This window comes from Coregonus lavaretus (assembly GCF_964263955.1).
Source record: "Coregonus lavaretus genome assembly, chromosome: 20".
Taxonomy (NCBI): Eukaryota; Metazoa; Chordata; class Actinopteri; order Salmoniformes; family Salmonidae; genus Coregonus; species Coregonus lavaretus.
In genome coordinates, this window is record NC_140007.1 from 28,189,915 (window position 1) to 28,205,243 (window position 15,329).

A 15,329-nucleotide genomic window follows, 5' to 3' on the forward strand; every position below is an offset into this window, starting at 1 on the left:
CCGAACTGTGCGATGTAGTAGTTGTAGTTTCCAACAGGCAAATATTCTACATAGTTTAGCGCAGAAAATGTGGTAATTAACTAAAATTACAAATAATCCATTGCGTGCCCGTTTACTTGTCCAGACCTCGTTGACGGAGTTGGAGAGAAGAGAGAACGCACAAGAGGGACAGAAAGCAGTTGCTTCGCGAGATATCTCTACCTGAAAATACATGATCTAAGTGATTGATAGTTGGTATTCAGCAGTCGTAAAAGTATGCCTTATTTACATTGAAGAACTACTGGCTGGTGTATGTGACTGCTTGGCTTGTTGGCTCAGTGTGTCTGGTTCACCTCTCCACCACGGTGCTGATGAGATCCAGGCCCATGTCAAGGACTGGTCAGCCACCCTATCATTACTGCCGTACGCTAGCGAGGCTGCCGGGACGCTACAAAGCCTGCCGTGGCCAAATTAGATGTCTGTGCCACCATTACCAAAACCGAAAACATGTGCGCCTGATGTGACAGATTAAGGAGCGCTCAGGCTGTTAGGGTCTTGGGTTTCCCTCCACAGGCTCTGGGGGTAACAGTGTTTCATGTGCTCTTTACCACATCTTCATTCATTCTGTTGTCTCAGTCTCTCCAAACAAACTCAATTACTATTCAACAATAATGGGCAATGACGCAGGCCTCTTTTATTTTATACAGTTTGCCTTTTCATCTTTCCTGTCTATCACTTTTAGTGCGTTGTTGGGGGTTTAGAGTTTATGGTGCAAGTCTCAAGACATTTACTTTTACATGCTGTACATTTCCATCTCAGTAGAGCGCCCCTATATGGGGAAAAACACACACATCAAATTAGCATGGTGCAGTATATCTACATTTATGGCTTACGTATTGCTGTCCCTGTCACACACGTACACACACACACACACACACACACACACACACACACACACACACACACACACACACACACACACAAACACACACACAAACAACTTGAATTAACACACCGTAACTCCCTCTTAGACTGGTCTCCAGTGTGTTTGCACATACAGTATGTTTCTGTAAAGCAAGAAAGTTAACAGAACAGAAAGGAGCAGCCATCATGTGGAAGTATTCAAGTGGTTGGTATAGTAAATCATAAACATATCCAAATAGCAGGCAGAGGCAGACATGCTGAGGAGATGCAGTCATCTGAGGAGCTAGTCACACTACGCCATCCACACACACACACACACACGTAGATGGACATGCACTCACGATCATAAACACATGCATGCACAAAAGAGTGAACACGCTCCAATTGCTCAAATGCACACACACATACATACTAACTTTTTAGGTGGTCCATACTGTATATCCATTCTTATGGTAGTTGTACATTTTAATGCTTTTGACAGTGCTCTAGCATCCTGTCTGGGGGTGTGGCCTAGAGGCATGGTTGTTGGATGGGGCATGTTGGGATGCAGTCATGTTGGTATAATGGCGACAGTGGATGTAAACAGTGCATGCTGTGTGTGCCGTCTCCTCACTGAGGTAAAGAATCCTCAACGGTTTTCATGCGATTCTATGAAAACAGAGAGTGATATGGATCTGTGTGATCCATCATTTATCAGAGGAATAAGAGATTCTAAGCAAGTCGAGGAGAGTGGTGTCACACTTACACAACATGACACAACAGTAGCACCATGCTCTGTGATGTCACAACTTCTAATTTTTTTTTAACCCCAAATACCTGCCAGCAAAGCATGAGGGTGAATCTGGCTGTCTCTGACCTGTCTTCTCTTACTAACCACTAACTACCTGACTCTTGCTATAATGGCTTGCAGAGCTTGCACTAACTGATTGACACCTGTCTTTACCTCAAGTCTGCCTCCACCATACAATTCTTGAACGTGTGGCTCTTGTATGTGCATGATTGCATCTTTCTGCCTTTGTCTGCCTTTGTCATTAGAGGTGACTCTCTTGTTCTAGAGAAAAGTCTATCATAGCCATTTTCTGTTTTGATTTAGAAAGTAAACACCATTCTTTGGTCAGTCATTATCAATAGTGCTGTGTATCAATAGTTTTGCCCTTGTGATAAATCAATGGTTTTCTGCAATTCCTCTGGCATTGATTCTGAGTGTCTCATCCAGTAGAAATAGATGACCTATATTATGTGTTTCATGAATGTGCCTGCTTAGTAAACCAGCCCAGAAATGGGGGAAATTCCTGTGAACAGTATACCAGTAATGTACAGTATTATATACATACAGGATGATTCTCATGATGACATCACAGATGTTTGGCCCATGGTCCTAATTGGAGCACTAAATGTGTATGTGTGTGCAGGGGAGAGGAGTGTCCAGAACCAGGCAGCCCCACAGCTGTTCCCCAATGGTAAATATCTCTGTTCCTCTGGCTCCTCTCTGGGGGCTCCACTGACCCCCTGACTCCTGACTGCGCCCCTCCGTCCGTCCGTCCGTCCGTCCGTCTGTGTGTGGGCTGTAGGCTGACCATCCCGGTGGAAACTAACTAACCTAACACACATGGGCATCATCCCTCTCTGACCCCTGACCTTTGACACCTTCCCACTTTCCTTGTCCTTCTGTGAATACCCTTTCAATAATAATGGTGGCTGCCCATGTCAAACCACATCTTTTCAAAACAAAGCTGCTGTATTAGGAAGAAGCCTTCAACTTACTAGCACAAAACACTTTGATGAAAATTAAAGACAGGTAAGAGATATATGGGATGTATTGAATACTACAATATAGAGGCTTTAGAATGGACTTCCTGGAGCTGTATCATAGAACAGCCCTTCCCTACCTAGGGTTAATCCTTGGCCAATCTGTTCTGTCTGACCCTGTCATAAACGTTCAATGCCTCTCTTTTGATAGCTGTAAATGGATGTGCTGGTGACAGCTGGGATAAGTGAATGGCCTGACTCAAAGTCCTCAACCTCTCTTCCTATTACTGTGATGGCTCTTTAGAAACAAGTCAAAGAAGGGCCCTGTGGTTTATTTGTGTTTTGATACAACTGCTATGAAGGGAATTAAGCCCTGTGCTGTGCCGAGCACCTACAGTATCCGTGGCCGTTTCTGGAATGCTATCACAGAGTATTAGTGCTTGAGAGGGAGCCAGAAGCACTCAGCCACACAATAGACGGAACACAGAATACCTCTCTGTTCTAAAGTTTCATGTAGGCCTACACCATCCAACCTTTTGGATGCACAGAATCACGTATTTTGGAAGTGAGCATGTAAATGTATGCCGTTACATAGTGTGGAATGTATACTTCCACTTGGAGAAATGTACAGTACAGGTTTTATATTTTTTCCAAGATTACATTTAAACTCAGTTTTTCACAATTCCTGACATTTAATTCTAGTAAAAATTCCCTGTCTTAGGTCAGTTAAGATCACCACTTTATTTTAAGAATGTGAAATGTCAGAATAATAGTAGAGAGAATGATTTCTTTCAGCTTTTATTTATTTCATCACATTCCCAGTGGGTCAGAAGTTTACATACCCTCAATTAGTATTTGGTAGCATTGCCTTTAAATTGTTTAACTTGGGTCAAACGTTTCGGGTAGCCTTCCACAAGATCCCGCAATAAGTTGGGTGAAATTTGGCCCATTCCTCCTGACAGAGCTGGTGTAACTGAGTCAGGTTTGTAGGCCTCCTTGCTCACACACGCTTTTTCAGTTCTGCCCACACATTTTCTATAGGATTGAGGCCAGGGCTTTGTGATGGCCACTCCAATACCTTGACTTTGTTGTCATTAAGCCATTTTGCCACAACTTTGGAAGTATGCTTTGGAAGACCCATTTGTGACCAAGCTTTAACTTCCTGACTGATGTCTTAAGATGTTGCTTCAATATATCCACATAATTTTCCTTCCTCATGATGCCATCTATTTTGTGAAGTGCACCAGTCCCTCCTGCAGCAAAGCACCCCCACAGCATGATGCTGCCACACCCGTGCTTCACGGTTGGGATGGTGTTCTTCGGCTTCCAAGAGACCCCCTTTTTCCTTTCAGTTATATTTTTGTTTCATCAGACCAGAGGACATTTCTCCAAAAAGTAAGATATTTGTCCCCATGTGCAGTTGCAAACTGTAGTCTGGCTTTTTTATGGCGGTTTTGGAGCAGTGGCTTCTTCCTTGCTGAGCGGCCTTTCAGGTTATGTCGATATAGGACTCGTTTTACTGTGGATATAGATACTTTTGTACCTGTTTCCTCCAGCATCTTCACAAGGTCCTTTGCTGTTGTTCTGGGATTGATTTGCACTTTTCGCACCAAAGTACGTTCATCTCTAGGAGACAGAACGCGTCTCCTTCCTGAGCGGTATGACGGCTGTGTGGTCCCATGGGGTTTATACTTGCGTACTATTGTTTGTACAGATGAACGTGGTACCTTCAGGCGTTTGGAAATTGCTCCCAAGGATGAACCAGACTTGTGGAGGTCTACAATTTTTTTTCTGAGGTCTTGGCTGATTTCTTTTGATTTTCCCATGATGTCAAGCAAAGAGGCACTGAGTTTGAAGGTAGGCCTTGAAATACATCCACAGGTACACCTCCAATTGACTCAAATGATGTCAATTAGCCTATCAGAAGCTTCTAAAGCCATTACATAATTTTCTGGAATTTTCCAAGCTGTTTAAAGGCACAGTCAACTTAGTGTATGTAAACTTCTGACCCACTGGAATTGTGATACAGTGAATTATAAGTGAAATAATCTGTCTGTAAACAATTGTTGGAAAAATTACTTGTGTCATGCACAAAGTAGATGTCCTAACCGACTTGCCAAAACTATAGTTTGTTAACAAGAAATGTGTGGAGTGGTTGAAAAACGAGTTTTAATGACTCCAACCTAAGTGTATGTAAACTTCCGACTTCAACTGTAAAAGTCACTCTTTCTGCATCAAGCCCAATTTTATGATCAATTGTATTGAGAAACAATGAAATATTATTAAATTACAATTCAAATCATGACAAATGCACTTCAACCCAAATTGTCTGCTGGATAAATTATGCTGTTATGATCTGACAGATGGCAAGAAAAATAAGCACATAAATCTGTATGAATGAATCAGACCACTGCATATCAGAGAGATTTATGACTTAATTACAAAGCTCCAAATAGTGGGGGATACCTGAAGAGAGAGAGGGAGAGAGAGAGCAAGAGAGAGAGAGACCGAGAGCGACAGAAGCGCAGTGCATTCTCTAAGGAGATTCACTCTCAAGGTATTTTAAGAGAGATAAAGTAATTTTTCTAAACTAAGAGTGAAAGTAAGTTGTTACCATGGTCACTCGTGCTCTCTGCCGAGGTTTAAGTCAGCTCAGAGCTCAAAGAGATTCCCTAAATGAACCCAGAAATCAATATAGCCAAGCCTGACAAAAGCTCACAATAGCTTGGTTGCCTTTAAAGCTGCGGTGGTAGAGGATATTTGCAGACCATTTTCAGGGGTTGTTATCCTCCTAATGTGTTTTTAAAATTATTATTATTGAAAAAACATTTGCTACATAATTTTCCTTCTTTCCAAATAACCTTCTGTACTATTTTCTGAACATCCCAATTCTAACTGCATGTCTGCTGCTAGGTGAACTCAGAGGCTTGGATTTGGAAGAGTGTGTGTGTCTGTGTCTGTGTTTGTTTGCTTATGATTATGAAATATTTTGTTAAACTATCCAATTGGTGGGCATTGACCACCCAAACTCAAATGTATTTTATTGGCAGCCAGCAAGAGGTATGTCTCCCCTTGGCAAACAACCAAAGCTTATCACCACATAGGTGTAATTTGGTAGTCAAATGATAAAGCGTTACTATTGCTTCAGGGAGAGAGGTGTACTGTACATTACATCAACATATGGAACTGATACACTGTACATATCAGAGCCTTTATATTGTACTATTTACAGTCTACACACAGCTGTCGACATGGCTGGTCCGCTTCCAGAAAACACAACCCACACACATACCAGAGCTTGTGTCACTCTCTTCCTTTTTGGCAAGCCATAATCGTCATAAATATTTCTTTACCCTCTTAACACATGATCATTACTGTTTGGTGTGATAACTGCCTCACTAAGCATTTTGGAGGCATGTCGTGACAGTTCTGCATCACCGTGCCTGCCAACTCTCTGTGCCTCACAGACAGTGTGCAATTTGGACAAACACACTGGCTGTGCCACTCATCACCACACAACACTACCGTGGTTCACTAGGAATGCTCTCTCGCTCTACCCATGCGCAGCGCCCTTGTACTTTCACAGGATGGCTGAGCCATCGTCTTTAATTTACAGCCAGAGCCAGGCCCATGAAGGCCCATACCAGCAGATCACTGCCTGGGGTCTCTGTCACAGTGTTGCTGTGATACCACTGTCACCAGAAGTGAAACGAGCAACAAATGCTTAAACACTTTCTCCCACTTAGATAGAATTCCTTGATCTATGATCCTTGATGGTTTGGTCTGCCCCATCATGGCTGCTCCCTGCAGCATAATTTCATGTTAGCCTAGGTATTCCCCAAAAATATCAAGTTATTCTCTGTGGAGACTGGGGGAGCTGTGCTTCCTCTGTGGTACCACGTGTGAGAAGCCCTCTCCATACCAGTCTCAACCCTCTCAGCAGTCTGTGGTGAAGCCCACAGCCAGGCCAGCTGTTCTGGTTCACTTTATGAGATAGGTTCTTGGGTCTTTAATAGACTTATTTGTGAATTAACTGCCAACTGGTATCCCTCAGCTTATTAGAGGAAAAGTGATGCTATGTGCTTCTCTATGAGTGATCAGCTGCCCTCAGAGCAATATATTGTGATTTCCTGAGTATATGAGGTTTAGTTTTTTAATGGTGTTATTTTTCCAGACTGTTTGAAGCTATTGGTGAGGGCTGCCAAAATAATGTAACAGCAGACGAACACCAAGCTCTTTAAAGTGGCATCAAATTTCTTATCTTCTGCCATTTGGTAAAAATCTCCTATCTCCTCCGTGAAATGTGTCAGTGTCTGGAGATGAGGTTATGAGGCATGGCCGGGCAGCCGACCTGCCCTCCTTTCCCTGACTGACCACCCTCCATTCCTCAAATCAATCTATCTAACGCACAGACTGGCCTGGTGAAATTGCTTTTTTATCCCCAAAATGCCTGGAAGCTCTTGTCAAAGCCAGGGTAAAAAATATATATTTTGACCACAACTGTCTGGAGGAATAGCTGGTTTGTCCTCATGACAGGAGTTGGTTGATGTCCTGTGAGGAAGTTGGGAGGAATGGGGGTGGGGGTGTTTTAACTCACCTTGCCCCAAGAGCAGCTAAACATGCACACGTGCACACACTCATTTGTTTATGTCTTGACACTAGGCTCTTAGTACTCTGATCCTTTATTCTCCATAGTGTCGTTGTTAATCTGTTGCATTATCTAACTCTGTCTTCTTTGTTCACTTCCCTTGAGCAAACAGGAGCAAACTACTACAGCACTTCCTGTCTCTTATTAGTTTTTTTCTTATCCTCTTTGAAACTACACTGTACACTAATAGACATCTTTTAAACAAGCAACCGGTTTTGGGAACATTTCCACCACCTATAAAATCCCAGTGTGTGTGTGTGTGTCTGTGTGTGTGTCTAACTGTGATGTATGTTTCTCTCTGCAGAGACGTGTTCAGTGAACAACGGTGGCTGTGACAGCACATGTCACGATGCGGTGACCGGAGTCCGCTGCAGCTGTCCTGTAGGCTTCACTCTCCAGCCAGACCGCAAGACCTGCAAAGGTAACCTAACACACACACACCCTCTCACCTCACCCTAACACCTATCCAGCTGTCAATCACCCGGTTGCAGTTCAGTCATTCTTTGCCTTGTGAAACAATCCACTCATTCTATCGATCTTCTGCCCCCACAGCTCTCCATATACATTGTGTCCACACAGTCACAGTGGCCATGGGGATCAGGGGCCTAACAGACTCTAATCAGGGAGGCATTGTGGGCTTGTTGAGGCGTGTAGGACTGCCACTGTCAGGTTCCCCAGGCGTGGCTCACCTGACCTCACCTTGCCACCCTGCTCTCCCTCCCCTCCCCTCCCCTCCCCTCCCCTCCCCTCCCCTGGCCTTCCTCATCCCCTCTCTCATTGGCTGCCTCCGCCTCTTTCAGAGCTCTCACATTGGGATTGAGGGGTAGCCGAGGTCTTATTATGATGCCAACACTTTAACACTGTATATATATTTTGTATGACCATAACCCTGCTGTTATGGGTACTGCTTTGGCAGTACATCCTTTTGTCAAGCTGCACGTATGCTGTTGCTGCTGTTAAACACAAATAGCTTGATATCCTCAAAACGTATGAAAAAGTTTTTGTAGATTTATGCAAACAAGAGCATGGGAGTAAGAACGATTTAGATTTGGAGTACATTTCGGGGAGATAAAAACATAGAAAAAGAGATAGAGAGAGAGAAGAGGTCTGTGGAGAAACTCAAGACTGCTGCCAAGAAGCCAAGAATAGGAGTCTGCTTCCCCTCCAGTGCTCATAACGTTAAGCTAACAACTCTGATAAAAGTACATTGGGTTTTATTAGTTTGGTTTCAGAGGAAACAAAAGGAAAACAACCTCAGACACCACTGGCACAAGGAGACAGAGACATTATTATTTTATTCCATTTCTGAGGCATTTATTTTAACCAGATGATGCACTGAACTCTCCCTCAAGGAACAAACGCCTCATTTACAACGATGATTCTGATTTAATCTGAAACATGACCCAACCTGCCGGGCCCGTGAGCCATATGATGTATTGATTGGTTATTGACGATGAAAAGAACGGTCGAGCTGTGTCGGGCTGTGCTGCTGAGACATAGCTCTCCTCTGGCTGTCTCTGTAAGGGCTGTGATCTATTCTAACAACATGTGGACCCAGATCATACCCATCTTAATGCCGGCTCTAAGGGAAAATCTCTAATGCTCTTTCCTTGTGCAACTCTCTCTTCTCTCTCTGGGATGTCCTCTACTTAACACACTTGTTCTGTTCTCGCCTGCTGCCTGGGCCCCAGAGTCATCCATCACACATATTTCAGCACTCAAACGCACACCACATCCTTACCCTCTATCTCTCTCCCATCCCCCTCTCTCTTCCTCTCTATCTCTAGGGCCTCTCTCCCTCTCTCCCATCCCCCTCTCTCTCTCCCTGTCTGTGCGTTGAAGTGAATTCTCTGTACTGTATGTGTTTTCTGTCCGCAGACATTGACGAGTGTCGCCTGAACAACGGGGGGTGTGACCACGTATGTCGGAATACAGTGGGCAGCTTCGAGTGCAGCTGCAAGAAGGGCTACAAGCTGCTGACCAATGAGAGGACTTGCCAAGGTAGGAGCCCATCCCTCCAACCAGTCATCGGTCAGAAAACCGCCCTAACAAGACCAGGTTGTACTGCTCCCAGTGACTACTACCATTTATGTGTGCTCTTCACCTAATAACATGGATTTAGATGGTTATGAGTTAAGCAGGTTGTTTATTCACTCTGTTACTGAGGTGAATTGGAAGGTAATAGCATTGTCGTGTTAATAATAAGTTAACTTCTCCTCCCTAATTGTTTTGGCTTCAGCACGCAAAGGGGAGCTGCCAAACCAGGCCTCTCTCTGGCTTGTTTGTTTCTGAGATTCGGTGGTAGCCGGAGCTCAGCGGGAGCTGGGGGAGCCAGCCGCAGAACAAATACAGAGTTTGCCATGCAGGCCTACTACTAAAGGTGTGGAAAATTAGAGCTCCAAGTCTAAAAAACCTCTCGGTCTTGACTTGGGCAAACCATCACCCTCCAAAACATCTGGCACTGCTGGGAAGAGAAGCCAAGACAAGAACTATGGAACCATGGAACTATGGAACTGAGCTAACTGACATTCTGAGTGGAAAAATAGACAATGTGCCTTGTCAATCAGTGTCAAGGCTGGTGCATATCAGTGACATGCCTTGGGCTCAACACTGAAACACATCATCCTAAACATGCACATCTATCCCAAGTATGCTGTCCAACTGACTGTATAGAGACCAACTGTTTCTGTAATTTAACTTTAGAACTTGTAAAGGTACATCAACCTGACTATTTGGGGGACAGTTCTTTCTCTCCTCATTTGGAATCTATCTACATCATTTGGCAGATGCTTTTACCCAAAGCGTTTCACATTTAACACATACAATATGGCCCAAGGGAGAAAACACATCTTTAATGTTCCCTCCAACCTACTCAGCCATATGGTCTTGGGAATATTCTGAGCTGTGGAGAAGGGTGGTGTTGTGTTGTATGTGTGGGGGAACAGTGTTGAGATTGTCAGGAACAGTTTGTTTTGTCTGCAGTGGAGGGGTGTTGATAAAGCTGGCCTCTTGTTGAGTGAGGCATTGTCAGGCCAACATGCTCTGCTGCACCCCTGTGCTACACCACGCCACGCCACACTGGCTACAGACTCATCCATCTAGTCTACTCCTCAAGCTCCTATCCCTCCCGCGCTCCCTGCCAACTGAAAAGAAAGAAAAAGAGAGAAAAGCGTAATTTCTCTAAATTGCTGTCAGATTGTTGCAGTGATCCTGGGTGTCTGTTACACCTAGGTGGCAGACTGACTGACTGATCCATGGCAGGGAGCCATGGATTTCAGCAGGTCTATAGTGTTATTCTAGTGCACCAGAGGTGTTTTGCTCCTCAATATATCATGGTTATGTAGTCCCACATGATCTTACTGTATTTCCTTGATAGGTAACTGTCATTATAAACTGTGTAGTTCGAGCCCTGAATGCTGAATGGCTGAAAGCCGTGGTATATGAGACCGTATACCACGGGTATGACAAAACATTTATTTTTACAGTTCTAATTACACTTGTAACCAGTTTATAATAGCAGTAAGGTACCTCGGGGGTTTGTGGTATATGGCCAATATACCACGGCTAAGGGTTGTATCCAGGCACTCCGCGTTGCGTTGTGCATAAGAACAGCCCTTAGCCATGGTATATTGGCCATATACCACACCCCCACGGGCCTTATTGCTTAAATATAATGTTTGGCCATTTTTTCTTAGATGTTTTTTGCACAGATCTTTTTTTGAGTGGACACCTTTATCCAATGTCCTAACATCTGCAGCAATATACTATACTGAACAAAAATATAAACGCAACATGTTTCATGAGCTGAAATATACGATCCCAGAGATTTTCCATACACATAAAAAGCTTATTTCTATCAAATGTTGTGCACACATTTGTTTACATCCTTGTTAGTGAGCATATCTCCTTTGCCAAGATAATCCATCCACCTGGGAGGTGTTGCATATCAAGAAGCTGATTAAACAGCATTATCATTACACAGGTGCACCTTGTGCTGGGGACAATAAAATGCCACACTAAAATGTGCAGTTTTGTCACACAACACAATGCCACAGATGTCTCAAGTTTTGTGGGAGCATGCAATTGGCAAGCTGACTGCAGGAATGTCAACCAGAGCTGTTACCAGAGAATTTAATGTTAATTTCTCTACCATAAGCCACCTCCAACGTTGTTTTAGAGAATTTGGCAGTACGTCCAACCGGCCTCACAACTGCAGACCACATGTATGGTGTCGTGTGGGTGAGCGGTTTGCTGATGTCAACGTTGTGAACAGAGTGCTCCATGGTGGCGGTGGGGTTATGGTATGGGCAGGCATAAGCTACGGACAACGAACACAATTGCAATTGTATGTTTCAGCATGATAATGCACAGCCCCATGTCGCAAGGATCTGTACACAATTCCTGGAAGCTGAAAATGTCCCAGTTCTTCCAAAGCCTGAATACTCACCAGACATGTCACCCATTGAGCATGTTTCGGATGCTCTGGATTGACGTGTACGACAGCGTGTTCCAGTTCCCACCAATATCCAGCAACTTTGCACAGCTATTGAAGAGGAGTGGGACAACATTCCACAGGCCACAATCAACAGACTGATCAACTTTATGGGAATGAGATATGTAGTGCTGCATGTTGCAAATGGTGGTCACACCAGATACTGACTGGTTTTCTGATAAACGGCCCTATCTTTTTTTTAAGGTATCTGTGACCAACTGATGCATATCAAGTTTCAAGTTTCACGTTTTTAATGTCACATGCACAAGTACAGTGAAATGCCTTTCTTGCAAACTCAAAACCCAACAATGCAATAATCAATAACAACGTAATACTAGAAAAAACACACACGAGAAATAAGAAGAAATAGGAACACAATCATTTGCAGGGATACTGGAGTGATAGAGGTAGATATGTCTAGGGGTAAGTTGACTAGGCAACAGGATGTATGATAAACAGAGTAGCAGCAGCTTGAATGTGAGTGGGCGTGCTTGTGTGTATAGTCAGTATACAGTGAGGGAAAAAAAGTATTTGATCCCCTGCTGATTTTGTACGTTTGCCCACTGACAAAGACATGATCAGTCTATCATTTTAATGGTAGGTTTATTTGAACAGTGAGAGACAGAATAACAACAAAAAAATCCAGAAAAACGCATGTCAAAAATGTTATTAATTGATTTGCATTTTAATGAGGGAAATAAGTACTGTATCTCTCTCTGCTACCTTCCCCTCCATTGATGTACCCAGCAACACATAGTACTGACCTCCCCACCTAGGTTTTGTCCATCACTTCTGTAATCCTTTACCACCAGTCTCCAGTGCGCAGGCAATGCCCAGATTCTCCTGTCAGGTTTGGCAAAGAAGCCTTCACCCGTGGGAAGACAGTTTTAAGAACATTGTTAGGTGCAACACCGTATGCTACTATACCCTGTCTTCTTATCAGTCAGGAGAAGCCTTGAGATTAGGAAGTGCAAATCTTGCAGCTTGTTATAGGTCACTAGTTTCATAGACAGGCCTCCACTACACTCTGCCTCCTACCACAAATACAACGGCACATAAAACATTTAATCTAACCCATAACACATTAATTACTACTGCTCATATTCTCAATACAATTTGCAAATTTACCAAAAAGCCCCATGCGACCAGTACTTCCCCCCTTTGGACACATGACTCACATCGTGATTCATGCATTCAAAAAACAAAACAACGACATTGCCTGTTAAACCAAAATAATAAATGAAATTAAAATGACTTTTGATAATACCTTAACTTAATTGTATCCCATAAAGTAAGGAATATTAAAATTGACTAGCGACAGGTGTTCCTCATTCAGGACTAGCTCTCTCACTCTGTCCTTGTTATGGTCCTAATCCTATATAGGACTATTGCCAAATATAAACTTCTACATAATTATCAGTATTATAAATTACCCTCAACTCGGTATAATAAATTACCTTAAAATCCTCATCCTATGCGTCTTGGCTTTCCACTGTGGGTGATCAATTCACACTATAAAGTCAGGACAGAGTTCAGAGGTCATTCAAACCCTTAAAATAAGTGTTTCATTATATAGTACTAATCATTAACAACAGTTTCATAAATCTTGTATCCCAAGTGTATAGTAAGTCCTCATTACATTTCTTCTCAAAATAAATCATGTGTTTACCCAAAACTCACTCATAAAAGATGTGTGTGCCCCTTTAAGACTTATCATCTCTAACCCGATAAAACCCCCTAAAATCAAAACCAAAACCCTATATAACCATTATAATAGGTGGGTTGTGTGTGGTTATTTGAAAAACCATATTAGAAAACAACAAACAAAAATGGCCAGGCCTTATTTAATTTGGTAGCTCCCTCTTACGACCTAATTATAAGACTGTCAAATTTTACTAACTGTTCCCCTTAGCCCACAGACTTTGGAAACATACCAATGAGAGATAAGGAAATCCCAATTTTCCTGGAAGAGGAAGTATACATTTCGTTAACAATCCAAAAATAGTAATTACACACAAAACATGATGCAGATATACACTGTCATACCTTTCATCACTAATCGTTTGTTTCAATCTAATTCCTCATAACTACTCCAGAAGAATATTAAATAAAATCTATCAAAAGATGAAAACCACTCAAGGTTCTCTGAGTTTACAATTAGTATTTTTAATTGATTAACCTTTAGACTTCATTCTCTGTAATTCTCACAATGATTATTAAACCCCAAAATCGGCTTCATTTGATTCCATATCAAATCATCATGGTATCGTTACTGGATCACTTTCCACCGACATATTAAATATCTGTTTCCTCTTAGATTGTTCCTGTCACCCCTCTAAATGTAATATTTTTGACATTCGCAAATATAATCAATTACTACGCATAAATAATCAGTTATATTTGATCCCCAAGCGTCTTCCTTAACATACATACTGTAGGGTACTTCCACCAATCCTATAAGAAATAATCCTACTCAAAACACATCAGATAATACCACGTTTCATTAAGTTGACTACACCTTCTAATATAAACCTATAACCCCTGTCCGGTAATTTAATCATCTCAACTTGTTGTATTGATGTATTAAAATATAAACCTATTGTTTAATAAATCCAGAAAATAAAAATAAAATAATAATACTTCCCCATCAGCATAACAGTAAAAACGACTTCCCATTGTTCAATGTACCAGAAACAAATGATCGTTTCTAGCATTAATTAACTATTCACCTATTCAGACCTCTACTTCACATTACCCTCTGCGTCCTTTACATCCCGATATAGCCCAGCAAGCATGACTCTCTTTCATCCGCTTACTAAATCATGGCATTAGTAAATTCTATCCACAAACCACTACTACCTAATAACATATTTTCATTCACCTAACTAGAAAGCATTATTTTAATACCAGTATACTCAAACAATCCAATTCGACATTTCTCATCTCCCAATTAACCTACTTTCCTTTTAACACAGAAAACCCTCTACAATCTCTATTATCCTCTACGCTGTCTTTCCATCTAACGGTACTTTAGCAGGTGACAAATTATTGTGAAGTTATAGTCAAAACAAACAAAACATATATTCACAGGGATGCCACTTTAATTACTATGTTATCCTAGCTGCCATGGGTTGGTAGGACAATCCCTTTCGTATAATCTTATAAATTCAACCAGTGATTCGGGTCAACAGCATCAATGTTTTGCTTCCTTCCCTACATGAAAAATGTATGCGCTAACTAACTGTAAGTCGCTCTGGATAAGAGTGTCTGCTATATGACTAAAATGTAAATCTCAGCTAAAAGTTTTTATATTCCTCAGTTAATGTTATCTTTCATACTCTGCTTCCTTCCAACACTGCTTTATTATCCCTGGTGTTTCTTTATACTCTTTTTATTCTCTTTATCCCCTTGCTTCACTTCCCATTAAGATAAGACACTTGCTTCCCTGTGCTTCGTCACTATACTATTATTGTCCCCTGTTATCAACTAAGATAATAGCCACAGCTCTTATGAAACCACCAATCCGCCATTATTAGA

General features: G+C 42.1%; 1 protein-coding gene across 1 annotated transcript in view; it reads left to right on the plus strand.

The window, feature by feature from the left end:
• LOC311148069 (signal peptide, CUB and EGF-like domain-containing protein 3) overlaps positions 1-15,329 on the plus strand; it is a gene marked incomplete at its 5' end in the record, with an annotated part of 110,512 nt that overhangs the window by 71,812 nt on the left and 23,371 nt on the right. Inside the window, 3 exons of the mRNA XM_084184964.1 lie at positions 2,316-2,363; positions 7,605-7,721; positions 9,179-9,301. Coding sequence (XP_084041090.1) covers positions 2,316-2,363; positions 7,605-7,721; positions 9,179-9,301 — 288 coding nt within the window. The remainder of the gene's footprint in view (positions 1-2,315; positions 2,364-7,604; positions 7,722-9,178; positions 9,302-15,329) is intronic.